At 36.7% G+C, this 21,917-nt stretch overlaps 1 protein-coding gene across 1 annotated transcript; it reads right to left on the bottom strand.

The window, feature by feature from the left end:
* Positions 1–560: 560 nt before the first annotated feature.
* On the bottom strand, positions 561–9,002 carry LOC144183538 (EF-hand calcium-binding domain-containing protein 4B-like). The gene is made up of 18 exons (XM_077710338.1): positions 8,872–9,002; positions 6,879–7,223; positions 4,968–5,079; positions 4,705–4,891; positions 4,078–4,224; positions 3,852–3,942; positions 3,590–3,685; positions 3,267–3,454; positions 3,102–3,173; positions 2,775–2,820; positions 2,603–2,682; positions 1,908–2,238; positions 1,705–1,837; positions 1,489–1,570; positions 1,230–1,344; positions 1,060–1,161; positions 865–941; positions 561–656 (listed from the first exon to the last, which is right to left on the bottom strand). The coding sequence occupies exons 2-18, from the start codon at positions 7,059–7,061 to the stop codon at positions 569–571; spliced, it is 2,130 nt and encodes a 709-aa protein (XP_077566464.1). The 5' UTR covers positions 7,062–7,223; positions 8,872–9,002; the 3' UTR covers positions 561–568.
* Positions 9,003–21,917: the final 12,915 nt, after the last annotated feature.

Genomic DNA, 21,917 nt, shown 5'->3' with positions numbered 1-21,917 from the left:
TGAGTGAATTACAATTGTATCTGAGGTCACATACATAATATATAACTTGGTATAACATTAAATAATGAATAGTATTACGTGTATAAAATACTTGGCAAGTGAATCCTGTGCATTTTATGTAAATGTTTTCGATACAATCAAATAATGTGATTGTCTGCAAGTCAAATCTTCAAAGAATCGCCACTACACTACAAAAAAATGGAGAATAAAATAACAATATATACAATGCTCTATCCGCAAATGCTACACATTATAATACTCATAAGAACCTAGTGAGCAAGACATTAAACAAAGCAGTGATAAGAAACAATACCAGGACACCGATTGCAAGAACACCAGAAAACATTAAATGTCATTTCACATATATTTCTGTTCTGCTGTACTGCAAAAGATGATTGAATGATGTGGAAAAATACAGCTTGAATTGATATATATTTAAAATATGACAGCGTGACTGAAAAGGGCAACATTTTAAAAGAATTTGATGATTGAAAATAAGTTGAAGAGATAATAATGATAATAATAATAATAAGGGGAAGTGACAATGTGCAAGTGTTTTATCTGTTTGTTAGCAGCAGATTTTCTTCTTCTCCATTGAGCTGTTGATCAACTGGACAGTCTTCTCTTTTTCTCGATCTTCTTGCTCTTTTAGGGTTCTGAGACAATGGAAAGAAAATCAAAAAGTCTGCATTTACACCCTGTCAGCATCATATTTGAGTAAAACATATCTGATGCTCACATTGGGAATGAGTAGTTAAAATGAGCTTGACATTCAAACCTAGTTTGATTGTTTCATTTCAAAATGACACTTTTTGCAAATGAATTTTGGTGATTTTACCAAAAAGAAAAACATATCCAACTTACCTAGCCAAATGAAGCATGGCCTCTACTACATTTTGCCCTGAGCATGCACTGCACTCAAAGAAAGTCATCTGACAGTCCTTTAAAACACACATAAATCAAATTTCCCCACAATGCCACTGGAAAACAAAGAAATTATAGCTGGTAATAAAATAGTCAAACTTTCTGCAATTTCATGACAAGGAAAATAAGACTGACCTTAGCCAGCCTCTCCCCCATTGCTTTCTGCACTTGTCTTTCCCGTTCCAAGTCGGTTTTGTTTCCCAACAGCATTAAAGTTATGTCTTCGCCTGAGCCTTCCTAAAAGACAGGCATTTAAGGTTTAAATCTAGACAACGAGGAGAAAATGAACAAACATTAAGTTTCACCTTTACACTTGTGAGCCACTCCCTGACAGCTGTGAAACTCTGCTGAACTGTTATGTCATACATTACAACCACACCATCAGCTTTGCGGAAAAATTGCTTGGTAATGCTTCGATACCTTAAATGGGGAAATAATACAGATAAGATCAACAGCGGTCATTCCGAAAGAAGAAATAGAGAAGTCTCGGAAGTAGTAAAGTCATTTTTTTAAAGTCAAACTGTCACCATAAAACAATTTTAATGGATATTAAAGTTTTATGACCTTTCTTGTCCTGCCGTATCCCACACCTGCAGTGCCACCTGGCTGTTATCCACCATTATTGTTTTCACACTGTAGTCCAAACCTGCAATTACAATATGAACATGATATTTGTACCTTCTTTTGAGTAACTGGAACTTGTACGTATGGCTGCTTGCATTCATTTTAATGTTATCAATCCAGTTTTTATAACAAAGGAATTGATAAATGTATTCATACCAACAGTGGCAGATGTGTCAGAATGGAAACAATTATCACAAAAGCGTCGTAGGAGTGAGGTCTTGCCAACACTAGAATTCCCCACAAGTACGATTTTAAAGAGGCGGTCTGGCAACGAGGGACTGCTTTCTTCCTACAAATAGTACACAAGATTAACGATGTTGAAACTAGCTGGAATAAATCAAACTCAAATAAATGCTTACATTTATGCTGGTCTCCTTGCCAACAGGTTGACCCCTTGGAGATGTGGGAGTTTGGTACATTTCTTCAACTTCATCCGACAAATGATGCTGATCAGGATAAATATCACTCATCATCAAGTCTATATTCTCTTCCTGGTCTGTCACTTCCTCGCCTTTATTATATGGCTGAAGAGGGAATTGAGTGTAGGCGCCATTTTGGAGCAAATGTGGCAGGTGGTCCTCCTCAATGGAGATGAGCCTTGGTAGGTAACCTCTGGTCACGTCTGGGCCACATGTTTTCATAAACATCTTGGCTGGGTTCTTATTTAGGTCCTCTTCCACATCCTCACAGCTGATACAATTTAAAGACATTGACATGAAGGGCTTTGAAATACTTCAACAAGTCATTTTAATGCACAAGCAGATCATATTTACAAACAAAAACTTCCTTAAGGTGAGGGAAAAAAGTCATAATAATGAAATCAGGTCCTATCAGGTCCAAAAAAAAAAGTTTGTATTTTATTAACTGCGCGCCATACGATTGCTGCTGCGCAGAGAAGACGAGAGTAGTGCGCAATTGCGCACATTAGAGGGAACATTGTTTAGGAACCTTAACATAACTATGTTTTTTTAAATTACAGTAAAGTAAATTAAAGTCTGAACATAACTGGGTTCAACTTGGGAAGTCGCACAGCATAAAAACACAATGTTTTTACCTTTTGAGGAAGTGAGTGTTTGTCAAAGCATTATATGGAAGCCTTGGCTGCAATCTTGTGCTCTTAAAATTATGAGGATTCTGAAATGCCAAACATGAGTAATAATTATTATTGATATCATTTAAAAAGACACACACAGTTAATAAATTGTTCTTTGGTACGTATGACAAACCTGAAATGAAATGTCTTTTTCATCTCGTAAATGTTTGTTTACTTCCCTGAAAGAAAAATATTGGAGACGATTCAATAAAAATAAAAAATAAATCAATACTCACATTTTCAACTAATGCTAAAAAGAAGCCTACAAATAAAATACTCAATGCCACAAAAAGTTGAGATAACATGGAAAAAAATGGATTACAACTCGGGACACTAAATCTACAAATGGCAATTTCATAGAGGAAAATGAAACAGTCCAGAAAAATAAATTTGGATATTACAACATTAAGCCAAGTTTTGTAAATTATTCACATCTTTTTTTTTAGTTAAGTCCACACACCTCATCATGTCCAATTGTTTAAGAAGGCTTGCTCGCTCACGTTGCAGACCTTCTGTCATCCGGTATATTTCCCTGTCATTGTCATTATTAACAAGGCACTGTCATATTCTGTCTTTAGTGCAAGTTTAAGTGCAACAAACGGGGCCCCGTGTTGCCGACACTCACATTTCCTGCTCCTCGTTGAGTCGTGTGGACTTTTCGTGGAGCAAACTCAGCTGCTCCTGTGCCAAAAGCAGCTCTTGACTGGCATAATCCAATTCTTTTGCCAGTTCATCATTTGTTTTTTTCAACTTTACATTCTCCACATTGGTCACATGTTGCACACTGTGAAGCTCCTGACACTGATCTTCCAACTGCGAATGAACAATGGGAGCAAAAGAATGACATTTCAATTGGATTTTCTGCTCTTTATTTCATAATCCCCCACTTAGTGCAATGCTGAGCACACAATGATTTAAAATACAAAATAAATAAAAGGAATCACTTACGCTCCTCTGCTTGTGAAAGAGCTGCTCCAACTCTTTCTCCTTAGTGGTCAACTGTCTTTCAAGGTCTTGACTACGGGACACATACTTCTTATAATCCTTCAGGAATGAAAAGGAACGTTACAAGCACCAAGTCAGTGATCAGTGGTGGCTTTGAAAGATCAGATACTGTCAAGCTTCTAGCTCAAATTGATTTGAGATCCATTTGGTTTAAAAAAAGTCCTTTTTAAAAAGAATTATTTGCTTAATTATTTGTTTGTTTTACCTGCAACACAATTCGTTCTCTTTCAGTCTTTATTTGCTGCTCCATTTCCTCGTATAGTCGATGGATCTCATCATCATGTGTTGCTGTTTTTCTATAACAAAATCATAGTTAGTCATTCAGTCCTGTTTTAATCATACATAAGGAATGTGGTTGCATTGATTTTCAGATTTAAGAGCAAAGTGTCATTAATCTCAATACAATCCAAATGTGTGCTTCATTTTCTGACCTGTGCAGTGCACTTTCCATCTCCTTTTTTTCCTGGTTTGCAACAATTATTTGGGATGTTACCCTTGCTAGGAAGTCCTCAAAATTAGTCAACAGGTGTGGCTCATCCCGTCGTAGTTGAGCCCACAAATTACGTACCTCTGCAGGACTAAAAAAAAAGCAGGTAGTACCATGAAAATATTAAGATGAACATAAGAATAGTCAATTAAATGTCGATATTAGAACAAAGTTAACAAACAAATATTCTTCTGACAAGAAGTTTTCACTGACAATGTTCAATGACAAAATTTTAATTATCCCCCCCCCCCCCCCCCAATACATATTTTTCTTGAGAAAAGCCATGTCTCTTTGTAAAAGGTTGGAAATTAAACAAAAAAACCACACAAATTATGGTTTTCCACAACTGAGACATTCTTTCAGGCCACTTAAATGGAATAAAAGAAGTGCTCAATTTATGAATAACGACCAACAGGAGCAATTGATGATGAATAGAGTAGAAACAACTTTGGGAAACATGACATAAAACATATTTTTAATTACAACAATGAACAATTGGGCAGAAATGATTTCCAGGATAATTTTTCAACTTTTCGAGACTGACCATAGAAGAGACTCACAGAATACTCACTCTTCAAGGACCCTGTTGGCTCCGAGGCGCTCCATTAGCATGGAAAAATGCTTCTCCTCTTCATCCTCTGAGGTTACCGAACTAGCTTCCCATCGGCTCAGGTAAAGCGCCTCTGGAAGTTTTGTGCAAGGTTTTTTTTCTCCCATGCCTTCTTTTAACGAAATGTCCCTGCCATACAAAAATTCACCTAGAAAACAGTTGAAAATCAACATATTAGACATGTTGTGTTGACTTTGTCCATGAGAAATTGCAGTCAAACATACTAAAGCCAGCAGAAAACTCCTCGAGGGTTAGAAATCCGTTGCTGTCAGAATCGAGCGTGTCAAAAACTTTCTCCAAGTCGTCTGCATTGAGAGGGACTTCGCCAAGAAGCCTCTGTTTTAGACAAGATGAACAGCTGTTAGTGACAATGGACACAAAAAAAAAGGACAATACAACAGAGTAGCCATAACAACCGCTACTTAAGAGCCATTAGGAACTTTTGTGCAATCATAATAATGACGTACAATGATAATAGTAGTTTCTTGGAACGCCTTTAAAGGGGCTTAAGGCTGATTTAGGTAAACCAATAGCTGTTTCCTTCATTGGTTTTAAACAACACGGGAAAGATGGTGTGTGTGAGTTAACTCTTATGTTGTTACATGCACATGTAATGGAGAATCTCATACCAAGAACCAGCTGAAATATTCCCAGTAGAGATTAAATAAGAGGCTCAATGATTGACTAGGTCAGAACTAGGCCAAACATATGTTTGATTTCCACATAAAATGTAGCTTTTCCAACTGGTTACAATGTGGAAAATAGGGTTTTAGTTTAATTTTATGTTACGAGACTCAAATAGTAAAAATGCTATTAAAAAGAGGCAGAGAGAGAGAGAGATAAGTTGTGAAAAGATATAAACTTTTTTTAATTAGGATTAAATACAATGGTGAAAAACAACTGATGTCGGTGAATCACATTTTTTTAATTGAATAATTAGTTCAAGAATAAAGAAGTTACTAAAGAGTCAGTCATTGTCATTGCCAACAAAAGCTGTTTCATTCACATGAATCCATTTGAATTTAGTGAGTCATTACAGTCCAATTCAAATGCATTGGATGTCTTTTGCCAACAAAGGCATTGAATCTGATAACTAGAGGTTACATAAAGATGTGATCATGCCAAAAACCCATGACAGTACCTGTCACATAGTATTTACCAAAGGTTAAAACACACACTCATAAAGGCACACCTTTAAAGCAGTGTGGTAGTATTAGGATATGTTTACTCTCCCTCATCCTTTGACAAAGAACATCCATTTAAGACAGGGTGGGGATAAGTAAACTTAAATAAAATTCTGGGACACCTCCATTACGGCATAGAGACAGAGATAGGTTGAAACAGTGAGTATCTGAAAGCATAATGGATAGATATTGTAAGTAACAGCCTCAAGTAGTGTTCCACTCTAAAGCCTCATTAGAACAGGCTTTCATATCAAAGCTTTTTTTTTTTTTTTTTTGCGAGTGTTTGTGTTCTCGAGTGCTTCATCAATGGAACGGCAACATCCGAGGGCCGAGTAAATCTGCACAATAATGCAAGTGGAGAGCTCGGATCACAAAGCGCTCCATGTTGCTCACTAGACTATCTTTACCACCTTCCTCTTTCGCGGCTTTCACTAAAGAACACGTGTTCTCTTCATGTCTAATTATCAGAATCACAAATGAGTGAACAGATAATGATTTCATTGTAAATTTTAATTTAAAGGTGCAAGTGTTAATGTGTGCTGTATCCTATTGTATTGTGTTGTCAAATAAACATAGACACATATAATAATAAATATTACACTATTAATTGCAGCAATATTTTGGATTTTAAACTGGCGCTTAAACAAAGTGATGCGGTCACAAATTTCAGATCTCATATGAAATGCACATTGTCCAATAAGAAAAACAGTACAATATTTCTGTTTAAACTACAAACTAACATAGACAATAGTATTTTTATTTTACAAGCATGCTTAACCGGAAATTAGCAAAATATATAATAAATGGGTACAAAGAAAAAATGATTTTGAGACGCTGGGAATTAAAAAATAGGTTTGAAAAAGTGATTGCATTTAGGATTTCTCAATAGAAACTAGAAAGGAATAAAGTTTTAAATGTAAAACTGCCAGTCGTTACATTTAATCACCTCACCTGCATGTCCCGTTGAGTGATGAAGCCCTTTTTTTCAATGTCGCAGACTTGGAAGAACTCCCTTGTTTTCTCCAGGACCATGTTTTGAGCAACATGGCGCTTCTCCAGGTTTGCCCCTTCACTTCCACATTTGGACCCAGCAGTGGTGTTGGTGAGGGTAGAAGGGACAATTAATGCCGCCATGGTAGTTGCCTAGGCGGTAGCTCGTAGTGATGTGAGCGCCGACGTTAAACTTCACATGAGTGAGGTGCACAGAGGATGGATGACAGGAGAAGAAGTAAGGTTTACAGGTGCCAGGGCATCAGAAGCTCTCAGCGATGTGACACATCATCTCTTAGCAACCACCTGGTTCATTTGGACATGAAAGATAGCAAGCAGATTGAAAGAGATTTAGCTCATGTATTTGAAAGCGGTGTTCTTAGAAGGAATATTTTCGGAATTTGTATTTATATTATTTCATCTAAATTCCTAGAAAAGCATCCAATGAATTTCCATTAAATGAGAGTTGCAACAACTAGAAAAATCAACTTTTAAGGACTGAAAAATGTAATTTACAATAATGTTACATGGTCAAATGCTTATAAAGACAAGGAGTTTACAAGAGAAAAATAAAGCAAACCTGTTCAAAAGAGTGTGTACAATGATTTTATTTCGAAATTTAAAATTTAACCTCTTGAAATCATGCATTTCAAGCCTTTTTATATATCCTAAGACACTAAAAACATTTATGAGTTACCCGCAGATACACTAAGTAAACAAAGAGATATTGCACGTCTTAATCTCTCTATTTTCTGTAGCTCTCTAAATTATGAAAGAATTGTGACTTTTACATTGGGTGCATTTTCCTTTGTCTCACACTAACTTTGGTTGATTCTAAAATAAAGCATGCCAATGAGACAGTTCATTTACACATACACACACACAAAGAAATACAAACACCAAAACACATTCTGCAACTTCTTGCAAGCACAACTGATCTCTCTCGAGTCTAAAAGAGGAAACTAGAAGAGGAAGTCAATGTTTTTCGTCTTCATTGTTTCATCTCTCATGTGGTGATATATAGGCTGGAGTAAAGGTTGCATTAAAGTGTCTTTCAAAGGTGTTGACGAATGACCAGAGACTTCCGAAAGACAAACGGTTAAAGCCCCCAAATGCACCAGTCCTCAACTGAACTCAATTCACACTTGGTAGACTATTTAAAGAATTCTTAGATAAGGTTATATGGGGGACAAAAACAAATTCAACATGCTGTATCTGACCTCAACCTGGACATGGTAATATTATTGTATTTTTTGAAGACCATTAAAAAACTCTATACGACAAATTTGGGAGGAACTGACATCTAAAACTAGCTCCACGGTTGAAGGCTCCTTTTTTTTAATCATGAAATAGCTTCTGTATAATGGCTTCTTACTCAAATACATTCAGAATAGAATAACTGACTAACTTCTCAATATACTATGAACCAATTACCTGTATATTTTAAACGTTTACAGCAAATTTGCTGTCATTTGTCCCAAATATTTGATAATATTGAGACAAAAATATCTCTGTAAATTAGAGCTCATGCATCAAAATCAGAATTAAAATGACCTCTATTGTTGAATGTTATCATTTTTTTCTCTTGTTTTTTCCTTATTTGCATTTCACCAGGTTGCAGTAAATTTCTAACATTTTTATGTTTGGTAATTTCAATAAAATGACACCAAGCTTTATACCTGAAATAGGAAGTAAACAGGAACAGACGCACTAGTTCATTCATTGCCACATGATTCATTAAAATAAATGTGGAGAAAAGAAAACTAAGTTTACTTTGACAATTTAAATCTAATCGTGCAATACTCTTTGGGACCACTGAAGGCCTCTTACCATCCTTTACACACACACTTGTTAAAATAAAAATCTAGATAGAATCAGTCAAAAAGGCGTGCCAGTTCAACAACTCCATTTCGATGGCTTTAAAATGGAAAAAAGACAGAGAAAACGTACATACCAGGTAAGCCAAAGAGTCAATTTTCGTTGTTTTTACGGCTTAGTTTAACTTGAAGCAAATGACTTTGACACAGAAAGGTGACAAATAGTGTGGCCAGTGTGTAAGTGGTGGAATTTCACTGAGCACACGCCGGATAGGCAAACAGAAGGGGCGGGGCTGTTATCTATGGTTACTATAGCAACGCTCGTCCATCATGTCAATATCAAATATATATGTAAATATATTTTGATATAATTCACATTGAAAATTAAAAGAAGAAACTGTCAAATACATATTTTATATGCAATGACAAGTATTTATGTTAGGAACAATAAGAATAAAACATTTAATTTAAATATTTTTGCCAACATTTTGAACATTTATTTTGAATATAATCATATAGTATTGATTGCTTGCATAATTTTGACCTGTTGTGTACTTTTTTGAGAATATTTTGAGAAAGAAGCAGTACTCAATAACATCCACTAGAAGACAGTGTTTATCTTTGGTGTCTCCCTCAAAGTTTACAAGAAATTGGTAGTCTTTATTCCTCCAAAAAAAGCACCAAAAAAAGTTAATTTTAATTATTATTTTTTCTCATTATCTTCACATGATTCTGGCCACGTTTGCTAAAAATTTGCACATCCTCACAGTGACAGTTGTGTAATATATATGATCCTAAAATGTTGTAGCTTGTCATATATTTACCATCTGGTCCATTTTTTTGTTTTCTGAAATGTAAAATCATGACTTAGGTCCTTATTTTTGAAAGATTTGTAATGATGATATTTATCTATAGTTAATGATCTGTGATTTCCCGATGATATGACATTGGTTCAAATTTATTGGAAGTCAATTAAAGGTAATTTCCTCCCTTTCATTTTCTTTTGTTTTCTGTCTAGGTCAAAGGTCAACACAGTGAATGAGAGTTTAGCCAGGTTACCTTATATTAATGAATGATTACAGAGTGTAATGCACACAACTAACAGGTGAGAGCAGCACAGTATTCTATTTAGAACTACTACACTATTTCTCTTTGATTTAAATGCTTGAGATATTTCAGTCATATTAAAATTGCGGAACCAGTTTACTGAAGTGAAATATTGCACTCTTGACAAAATGCTGAATATACTTGCAGCAGGAAAAGAAAAATCTAAATTCACATTAACGTACATGCACTTTATTCTCTTGTTCACATTTGCTTTACATGTGGTAATGACGTGACCTTTTTTTTAACCATTGGTTGTGAAATGTCAACTTTATAAGGAACAGTTATGCTCTTATTGAGGGAGTGTGTGTGTGCGTGTGTGTGTTTTGTGTTAGCTAATGTTTCTTTCAGCTTCATCTTTCATGATGTGCTGGGGAAGCTTAAGAGTGGCAGTAAACTGTCAGAGTCACACATGTGGACGGGAAATAGTGTCGCGGATCAAGAGACACGGCTCAGTGGTAAATAAGCCGAATCCTACCACACGTCTCTGGTTTAAGGCCTTGGAAGGACTGACATCACACTTGGAGACATTCACCCTTTTATGCAGTCGCAAAAGATGGCAAAGTGTACAGTTGGGGGTTTAGAGTTATCTGCGCCAATGATTTAGAGGTCTTTACTGGCCTAGCGCATCACGCGATGCGGCTCTAATCGACTTGATGCCTGTGGATCTGTCTGGGGACACTTTGGAGTCTTTTTATTCAAAGCCACGTGTGCACGCGGTATCACTTGTGTGCCTCTGTAATTACGAGTTGAGGCTTATTGTCCTGAGCAGCAGCAGAGTTTCCTTTGTGAAAGTTTTTTTGTATTTGTTTTGGCTTCATGTTTTGGCGGCCCTTTCCAAAGCTTTAGTACAACTTTAATCTGCGTGAAAGCTTTCCACAACTGAAGTTTTCAATGTTTGCAGCTAGACAAGGAAAACATGAACATTTGCTATTACCTTTTTTTTTTTAACTCTATTTCACACACATATGCACGACATTACTTCATCCAGAAAAGCTTTTTAAAACTCTTAATAGAGCGGGTATTTGGGACTTTTTTCCCCAGCAAGGGAGCACATGTATGATTACACCAAGATGTTATTGGTTACAGTATCTTCATATACATTTAGTGAATAGCAAATCTCAGAGAAGCTGTATTAGAAATTTGTTCAAACAATATTTTTTTCGTGTTAGCCATCGTTGTTTTAACAATATAGTGTCATATAGTACTATAGAATCACATATTTACGTAATGTATATATACTTAGGAGATTAAAAATGTACTTTTAAGGTTTTCTGCTTTGTATTTAAGGATAAGGTATTACCGCCCACACTCTAATTGACAAAAATGGTATGATTTATCAGTAATACATTGAATTTCACCAATGGCTTTGACTGCGATTCATGCAACCATCTAAGTGTCAACATCCAACCATCCTGGTAGACATCGAAGTGAGTCATCGATTTCCCCATCCTTTGCGGTGTGGCTCTGAAATAATGGTACATTACTTTGATGATAGAGCGGAGCAACATGAGATGTATTCAAAGGAAGCGGTATGGTCATGAAATCATGCAGTAGCCTGGCTCCTCTTGGTTTCCAAGTCAGATTTCATGCGAAGCAAGCATGGTGACAGTATTATAGCACAAGGAAAGCTATTATATGATCATTTAACAGTATGCTTGCAGTTACACTATTAAGTGTGGTTTCATTTTGTGCGTGACATCACGGAAACCTACTTCTTGCTTCCTTAATCCTTCTATTTACGCACCAGTAACTTCCATTTAATTACTGGAGCATTTTTTATTTATTTTTTGGTAACCTGAACAGGATTCACCCATGTCTGCACTCAATGTTATCGTGCATCTACGCATTGGAACTTTTAGTCCGCTTTTGAATTGAATTCATGCCAGTGGATGTGATTGGAGTTCCACTTGCTGTATATGGCTCAACCTCTCTGGAATATATAAGAGCATGTGTTTCTCATTGGCCCATTCTTTCTTCTTATGGGCATCCGACTAGCCACATTGATGTTCCCATTGTAAAGTCGAGCTCATGGAGTCTTTTGTGTTTATATAGACGTCTCTCCTAATCATGTAACATGAAGGAAAGTGGTTAAGATAAGAGGTAATCACCGAATGTCAAAGGGAATTAAATTAATATATATAAGTTCTAAAAAAAAAAGTCCATCAAAATGCAAACATTTTTTCTCTCCCACAAGATTTTGAAAGAATATTCAATGCACCTAAGTAGCAAATTTTTGATTTGGTTTCAATTCTATCTTTAACAACACCCATGGGTTGATCTTGTAATTCAAAGAAAGCTAACAAGGCAATTACTACTTGGCTTTCACAGTTTCAAGATAAATATACAGCTTGTAAAAATTCAGTGCGGGTGTTTTTCCTCTTAGGAACTGTATACTTTGTTGAAGTTGCCACTGATTAACTTTTGTACTGAAACAGTTAGGAATGTACCACTAATTACATTTCCCTTTGACTGTAGGGGAAAAAAATGAATGAATAATTAACTCATTCACTGCCAAAAGAAAATGTTTTTATGACATTTACATTTGTCACAAGGAGGAATTTAGAAAAGTCTGGTTTACTGTATATATTGTGTACACAGTTTTAAGACAAAACTAACTTACTAGCTGCCAATGTCAGTAATAGACATCAAATTCCTTTTTCCTAATTGGCTCATAGTACTCATCACTCACTGAGACCCAGACATTATACATAGACAACTGCTTCTTGGGAAAATTAATCAAATTTAGGATATATATACAAGACAAAGGGGCACCTGATGGTGTAGTGGTTCACTCGCCTGACTTCAGCGCACGCAGTTTCAAAAATAAGCTGGAGAGTAACAAGCTATGCTTGCTTTCCACGGCTTGGAAAAGTGTAAAAATCAATTATAATTCAGGCTGTCCAAGATACATTATTAATAGTTTATTTCTGGATTAGGTGGAATTCTCTGAATACGTATTCTCAGAATTGCTGTCCATTGCAAAATAAATGTTATGTTATGTTTTCCCCTGTGAGAAATATGTGATGGAAACCGGTTTTGTTCTCACCGCAGCTGTGCCCAGCAGAGTTAGACTGTGGTCAAAAATGTATCATCTTTAAGGGATCTAGGATTTTGGTATAAGAGTTATAATTTCATTCATTGACTGGTCTATTTGTAAGAATTTCCATCCTAGACCTCGGCCAGAAATGATTTCACATTGTGTCTAAACTCACTAGTAGCACACTTATAAATTGGCAGATTCAGAAAAGGATTTGACTGCCAGGGGTGATATAGCAATGACTTCTAACGGTAGGAATGGGTTGCTGTGGATCAATTGAATGAACATGCTCAATTGAACATGTTATCATGTGTCTTTTGACAAAAAGATCAGAGAGAATGTATAGGCATAAACCACCTAATGAGGGATAAGGAAATATGGCAAAATGATATCTCATCACGCTGGAAAGCCAATGCTTTTTTCACTGGGTGGCACTTTTGTAAATGTCTACCCTGACTAGAATACAGACACCACAGTGGTAAAATAGATTATGTTTTACTGAGAAGTATTTTGTCTTAAGAAGTGGGTTTGTGTCTGTGTGTGTGTTAAATGATTTGATATAAAATGACATTTCATTTGGTGGATTTGTATTTATTATGGTTGGGGGACCATGAGATGATTAAACTTATCATCATTATCTCTGTCATTTCTGTGAGAGCATGTTTGGTGCTCTTGCAATAATATTTCTCCTTACATCTCTCTTCAATTTGGAAGTGATGGACAGGGTTAGTGTTGGACTGGCTGGAAGTCAACGTACCACTAAATATTTTGGACACCTGCCGCTGCAAAAGTGTCTGCTCTCTATAAATGATTGCATATTTATTTTAAAAAAAAAATCATTGTCAGGCAATCAATTCAGGGTGTTCCGCGCCTACTGCCTGTGGTTAGCTGGGATAGGCTCCAGCATCTCCCGCTACCCTTGTGAGTATAAGCAGCATGGAAAATGGATTTGTATGTATCATATTCCGAATTAATCTTATTATGAGGACAATGATCTTCAGCTCTTGCCCACCAAGACATGAACGGTCCGATTTCAAAGTATGAAGTAAAAGGAGGGTGCAACCTAAGTGTATCTCAGAAGGAAAGCCTCTTTTCAGTGATTGGAAGACGTATTCTGCTTTTGGAAAAAAGAAAAAAAAATGACACAACCATTCTTCAGCCCACAGTCTGGAGCAGTAACAGATGTTCTTATGGATAGATATGAATACCGTTCATGCGTGTGTATGTAACTCTGGTAGTTGTTATGGATTGTTCAAACAGATTGCTGTGTCCACTCACATTCACAGAGGCTCTCTTCTCCCATTTTTCTCATGGGAACATTAATATGCAGGTGTTTTGTGGCTGGTATTTTGAACTCAATTATCCACCTTGACCTTTTCACTTCAAGTGTTATGTGTGGATTTATAGACAAGTTATCGACCATGCTGTCTGAATATCAAGACTTGGATAACTCTCGGATAAATTAACCTTTACTGTGTTAATATACTTAATAACCACGTAAAGGACCAATCAGTACCTCCGAAGACGATACAGTTTATCACTTATATTGTCTTTAGGGTCTCAATATTATCCCAAATTTGGATGATTCAATGTTCCTACTTTGGAAATGTCTTTCCTAAATCAGCTGCTGTCTGATTGAAAATTCATAGCTTTCCACACAGGGCCTTTTATTTGCTTTCTAAAATGTGGAACAGATTGCTTGTTTTAAAACTGATTTAAATTAAATTACAAGAACACTGTTCATCTGGCAAGTTATATCCATAAGACACTTGGAAATAATCACTCAATATATGTAAGTATATTTCATTCCAACGGATTGCACGTTCTTGACCTTAGATTTTGCCCAAGTTTTGTTCACAACGCTGCTGTGCTGGCCCATCTACACTTAATCGTTTTGGAGAGTTGTTGTACAGGGAACACTTTGGGACTGGCTTCAAACCAGCTCTGGTTTGGCAAAGGGATAAGCCAAGTGTGCGAGGAGATAAAATGAAATGGAATTTGTATCCAAGGGCTGCCCAGAAATCTGCTATGAGTTAAATCTGAAGAAATCATCTGTTTCACTAGAATCTGGCAGCATGCTGATGATCCACCTTGATCCTATCCTAGTCCAGCTGGACAGATGTCTCTGATTTACTATCTACTTCATCAACTTGCCTAGCTGTGTAGCTCTCAGGATTAGTGTATTGCATCATTTTATCCAGGTAAAGTGAAATTTAATTCAAACAGTGGCATTGACAGCGATAGACATCTAATCCATATGAGTGGTGAGGGCTGGCAGGGAATTCCAGGGCTTCTATGAAGGTCAATGGTAGGCATAGGATTAAACAAAAGTATAAAATACACAACCCTCAGATTCAAATCTTTGTACAAGCTAACGTTGACACTTTAACATGAAGCCTTGATTATTCAAATACTAAAGGGTCTCCCAAGTCTCACTTGTCGGGTCGAACTGTTTCAAACTTGGTGAAGATACTATTCCAATTTAGAATGTGTCATCCAATACTTTTTAGGTCTGGAAAAACTTGCTTGCTTTGGTCCTGTTCTTCATTCTCTTTTTCCCCCATTTTTAATGCCCTTTAAACTAACTTATTGGACAGTAGCTCATCAATTGTACACAATGTATTAAATATTTTCTAGCTTGGCATTCCTCCCTCCAATAGTTAGTTCTTGAATTGATGTTGATCAGATTCATAGAGCATGGTCCTTGGGGTCTGCTCTATCGGGGGGATAAATCGTGTACAGCTTTTGGCCTGACTGGTCTTACATAAGTAAAAAACTGAAAATTGATGGACTATACATTTGTAGACAAGAGCACCTCACACTTCACACTCCCTGAAGAAGTAGCTGAAGAAAGAAATAATATTAAGAAGGCAAAATCGCTTTTGTAACTCTAAGAGCAAAGCGCAGCAGGTGTTTTGGGTTCCATCTGGTCATATGTTTTGAGTTTTTGCTCTTTTAGCTTTGAAATCCTTAGACTACTAGTATATATTAAATATAAAAAAAGATAAGAAGCATCGGGTTTAGCATGAAACCATCAATCAGGCATCCTTTCTTCTAGTGTGTGAAAGATACATGAATGTGCAGCCCACATGGTTAATACATTTTCCTGAATTGAACCTGGATCGCAAAAGCTTTTAGCTTTCTGCATGCAATGTCTCATTTTTGTTGGAGAAGTCAAAGAGAATCTGCAGATTGAAAGGATTTGCAAAAAGGCATTCTTCAATTCTCGCATCAGTATTTGAAGGCACATTCCCGGTTTGTTGCACTGCACACAAATTAGCGTACATTGATTTGTTCCAGGCTTCCAGTTGCATCTGTTTTTTTTTTTTTTTTGCGAGGGAAAATGTGACGTCCATATGAGATACTATTCTCTAAAAACAATACAATGTAAAACACATTAAGCAGAGTAAATTGAGGTCTACTGAGCATTCCAATTTCATAGACGAGGTTAACTTAATTGCAGCAAATGAGAGATCCGATACATTTACAGTGTTAGTGTAAATAGTGAATGATCACTGTCAGTCTTCCTTTCCTGGCCATCTATTCCCACCAATGACGGTGAATTGTTTGAATCATCGTTTCCACTGTGGACAGCTTGTTGTATTATATGGACAGTTCTTTCTTAAGTTTCTCTTACTGAATGTTGAGCTGTTGTATTGTTTGTGGTTGTTGAAACCCACTTTTTTCCATTTGTTTTAAGAAAACAAAGAATTTGGCATATCCTTTAACCAAATTGCAATAGTGAATATTTCTTTTCTTCCTTTACATTGTTGTTATTAGTGTGTTATATATTGTGTGTCATATATATTAGATAAACACTCAACCTTGTATGTATCTTATGTCAGAGACTGTATGAACTGCTTATAGTTTCACATCTTATGATTACAACTGTAGCGAGGGGTGCCGAAGCCTATGTGCACCAGTAGCCAGCCAAAGGACCATTTTTATTAAAAAAATATTTAATCTGCCATACTCAGATTCAGAGAAATGTGAAATGTATATTCATGCTTTTTGCTATGTAGGACCAAAGTTCATAATATGAGTGCTATTGTGACTAAGTGATACACCCAAAAGATAAATGTTGTGAATGACTATTATGTGGTACAGCATGTTGACTGTGTAAATACAGCTGGCCAAGTCTCTATTTTCACTCAACATTACAATGCACACATAGCATGTGTGTGAGCTGGGTTTTTCTTCCCTTAACGTAATGACAGAGAACAAGTTGTAAACAATGCCCACAGATGTATTTTATTTTTATATAATTTTTATATAGTGACTAAAAGGTTCGCGCATCGGCCCCACAATTCCGAGATGAGATCGAGGGTTTGATCAGCAATGTTGAGGATAAGCAATGTAGGAAATGAATGAATAACTTTACATTTACTCATCCTATCCATATTGGCAAAATGCATTGAATGGTAATCACATTCGGTGATAGGTATTTCACTGTTGCCCTCCCAGTTCAAATGGAATTGAATGTCTATCACTGTAGACATCAGTGAATGAGATAAGATTGTGTGTGTGTGTTCATTCCTGATCTGTAAGGTAAAATGAACCAATACCTGTGTGCAGTGGTCCTGTGAAATCCATCAGGCTTTGAGTGTGAAGTTGTAAAGATGGCCTCCAGATGACTGCATGCTGGAAATTTATGGATGAACAGTGGCTGGGTAATTGGAATGTGTGGGAAGGAGCTTTGCAACCTCAATGCACATTCTACACTGTGATTAGACCTTTTCCACATATGTTCTGCCCGGGAGGCCTTTTGATATCTTTAAGGTCTTTACTGGTTTTCTATAGGAATAGCAAGAAAATCACTTTTTGGTAGTAGAAATGATGAAGTGCTGATAAGAAGATTTGCAAACCATAAATGTGTGCATTTTTTAAATGTCACTAGGAGCCAGTGCTTCAAGTGTAAGACAAGACAACCTTTTCTTCCCATAAGAATAATTTGCTACAATGCCGTAGAGTTTATTTATTAGAGCTTTTAATTTCAATACAACCCAAAAGAAAAGTAAAATGTAATAGTAACTTGACTCAGTCCCACTTATAAAATGAAATCTGTTTGTGTCTCAATCTGCACCCAATGGACAAAAATCAACAATCTCTGCCAGAAGCTAATTCGTTCCTCACAAACCCCCTTGCTCACTTTATGAGATTCTACATATGGATGGAGCGTGTTGAATCTCCGCAGCCCACCACTTCTTACAGCGTGTGGTTGCTGGAAAAAAAGAACAAAAAAAAGCTGTGATGAGATTAAACGCTTCAAGATGTTTGCGTGTTGGTTTGAAGCCCAGAATAAAGGGCCACTGAGGGTATTGCATTGTCACATCCTGTTGTTCAAATGGCATGAATTTGCTGGGCTTTCTTCCATTTCTTTTGTATGCATAACAATATGGTGTAAATGCAGCAATAATGCACAATGAACTATCACATTAGGGAAAACAAAGCATGTACGATAAAATATACTGTTTGCTGTCTGTACTAAAATTGACAAGACGATACGACTTTAAGGCTACTGCCTCAAGGTTGAAGTTGTCAACAAATTATCTTAATTGGGTAATGTCATTGCTTTAATGAGAGTTACCTTCTGTTTAGTACTTAGCTGCCATTTTGGCTCACTTTAGTCTGCATCTTAAGCCATCCGTTTTGGCTCCAGGATGTAATTTATGTAAATAATGTCCTGTAGTTGAATAAATGGGACTCACCAGTTTGGGATCCCTGAAGTACTTGCCACGGTGGGGAGATTTCTCACTCTTCATAGGCTATCTGCAAACTTGGATTACACACGTAAAAACAGTGTGGTCCAATTCTTAGACCCAATGTTGCCTAATTTTTCAAACACTATCAAGTTAGTGTTTATCATCCGTCCAAATATTTTCCTTCATGTTCGCAATGTCTGTCTCTACTCATGTCTGCTGGGTACACAGTTTTAAAAGAATATACAAACTAAAGACTTTGCCTCATTAAATTTATATGTAAATGTTTCCATTTGATAATGTCAACAATTTTAGTCAGCAAAGACAAAGCAGTTCACCATGTTTAGTTAGTTGATATACTTTATACATAACTATGGTGCAGCATTTCCGATGCAATGTACATAATCAAACAAATAATCCATAACACAAAATTGGCTTCATTTTTGGGCCTTGCCAAATATTTTACATTTTGAATATGCACTTTGATTAAAATGTGTTTCCTGCAGGAAAACATTAGATTAGATTTATTTTGTAGCATTTAAAATATTTGTACATTTCATAAGATGACTTTGGGCCAAAGCTTTGTTTTTTGTTTTTTCTGCCTACTTAATTATATGGAAGAATGAGACCTGTGAACAGTTTTTTACAGCACTGAACAAAAATTAGGCCATTAGTGGTTTCGTGATACTCAACTGTTCTTTTTGTTTCCAGGGTAAAACAAAAAACAAAGTCAAAACATATGTCCCTCGGTAGCATTACTGGGTGAGCTACCTATCAAGTCCTAAATGAGTGTCTCCTTCTGCTTCTCCTCAGACTGTATGTGGACCACATACACTACACTGTATATCAATCCTGTCTGACAATCTGACGTGTGGCTCTGCTTAACAGTAACTGATTTTTTTTCTTTGGAATGTTGTTGGATATGAGAGGAAATGAAAACAGCAGAACAAAGATAATGCTGGAGTAACTTGCCCGTTCTTAGAATTTAGGATGTTTACACCATCCTGAAAATATGCATACTAAATAATTTGTCTGCAGTGTGGTATCATTAGGAAAAGAAGTGCGTCATGGAAGTTTAAACAGTAGTCACTCATGACTACTTGCGTAGAGGTAACTCATAGCAAAGAATTGTTGTTGGTTCAATAGAGTAAAAATAGTAGAAAAAATTGTTACTTTTTTCACTCTCCAATTCTAGAAGAAAAAAACCCAGATACCACGTCTTTTTTATGACATAATTTAAATCGGGATAAAAAAAAAAAAATCAACAAAACCATTTGAAGTGGGAAATGCTTTTTGAAAACAAGGGAAAGAGGGATATATTTTTTTACTGTACAGCTTTGAAGATGAAAAATCATTTTTGGTACTGGAATAAAAGGATTCTAAAATGACTTGGTTTTATTTTGGGTCATGGCAGTGGTCACAAGTACGTTGCCATTATTTCTATTTTGGCGCTGTTATCGACTGACAACTTGGATCATTCATTCAACTGTCGGCCAAACTGCAGCAGAGACAGAAATGTTATATTGCAGTACCCGTGTAATTTTGTTTGATTTAATATCCAAATAAAAATATGGGGGAAGAGGGGTGCCAGAGAGTGTTGGAGGTGGAACAGGCAAGGGACATCGGAATTGGCATTAAAGAGATCCCCTGCTTCAATTATTATTTTCAATCTTCTGTTTAACACATTCTTCCAGATTAACAGGCATTCTCATTTCAGGCATTTTGAATAAAAATAAATAAAAAGTCTGGAAGTGATTTACAAATTGTAGCTCAGGGGTGGCCAAGTCTGGTCCTCGGAGCCCCTCTCCAGTCTGTTTTTCTCCACCAACACACCTGAATCAAATAATTGGGATCAGTATGAAGCTACTGGACAGCTAGCTGATGAGTTGATCATTTGATGTAGGTGTGGTAGAGGTGGAGGATATGGAAAACAGACTGGATAGGGGATTTTTGTTTAAGGTTAGGTTTAGGGTTAGGATTTGGTTTAGGGTTAGGTTTAAGGTTAGGTTTAGGGTTAAGTTAAGGGTTAGGTTTAGGGTTAGGCTTAGGGTTAGGTTTAGTGTTAAGTTTAGGGTTAGGTTTGGGGTTTGTTAGGTTTAAGGTTAAGTTTTGGGTTAGAGTTACGGTTAGAGTTCGGCTTAGGCGCAGGTGTTGCCACGTCCGGTCCTCGAGTAGCCTAGTACACTGAAGCCTATGTACTGTTTTCCATGTCTCCCTCCACCATCACCCCTGAATCAAATAATTGGGATCAGTCTAAAGCTTCTGGACAACTTGCTGATGAGTTGGTCATTTGATTCAGGTGTGGTACCGGAGGGAGATATGTAAAACAGACTGGATAGGGGCTCGAGAAGACTGGAATTGGCCACCCTTGTGGTAGCCCATAAAGAAAACAGGTTTATTTTCAAGGGTATAAATCAAACATAATCTGTCTTTTTCTGGCCTAAAGGGAAGGAGTCTTTAAATCTAATTTATGCCTTTGCTAAAACCAAGAGCAAATGTAACCACACAGCAATGTAATATCTCATCTCATCTCATTTTCTGAATTGCTTTATCTTCATTACAGTCACAGGGGTTGCTGGAGCCTATCCCAGCTGTCTCAGGGCCACAGGCGGTGGCCAGCTGATCGCAGTGCATAAGGAGACAGACAACCACTCTCACACCCACACCTAGGGGCAATTTAGAGTGTCCACTCAGCCTACCATGCATGTTTTTGGAATGTGGGAGGACACTTCAGTACCCGGAGGAAACCTACGCAGGCCTAGGGAGAACATGCAAACTCCACCTAGATGTAAATGGCCTAGTTTTGAACCCAGGACCCCAGAGCATGAGGCCAATGCGCTAACCACTTGCGCCACCTGGCCCTAATCTAATGTATATGTAATATGAAAACATATACAATACAATAATACATTGGAAATTTTTCCAAAGATTCTAAAGAATGGACACCAATATGAATTCCATGAGGTGCCATTAGAAACCTGCTAGTCAGTCATCACTGAGGGTTTAAGAGCTCCCTCTTAAACCCAGACTTAAAAATAACAGACAAGGCCCCTCAGGGTATGTGCTTGATTCATAATGTTAAAAAGACATTATGTTTAAGTGCTTGTGTGTTTGCAGATGCGGAAGAGGATTAAGGCCTGTGAAGCAAAAAAATAAGTTCACAGGTTCGTCGCTATTTGAGTCAGAATTCTGACAAATTATTAGAATTAAGTCATATATCTGACTATAAAGTGATCATGTTATTATTATTGTTTGAAAAGTAGGAATCCTGCCAACCTTCTTTTCTTCTTCACAGGCCTTGACCCTTTTCCATATGCAGTTGCTGGTAAAACATGCCATT

Source organism: Stigmatopora nigra, chromosome 2 (assembly GCF_051989575.1).
Source record: "Stigmatopora nigra isolate UIUO_SnigA chromosome 2, RoL_Snig_1.1, whole genome shotgun sequence".
NCBI lineage: Eukaryota > Metazoa > Chordata > Actinopteri > Syngnathiformes > Syngnathidae > Stigmatopora > Stigmatopora nigra.
The sequence above is the reverse complement of the archived record's forward strand: the minus strand, read 5'-3'. Positions and strand labels throughout refer to the sequence as shown.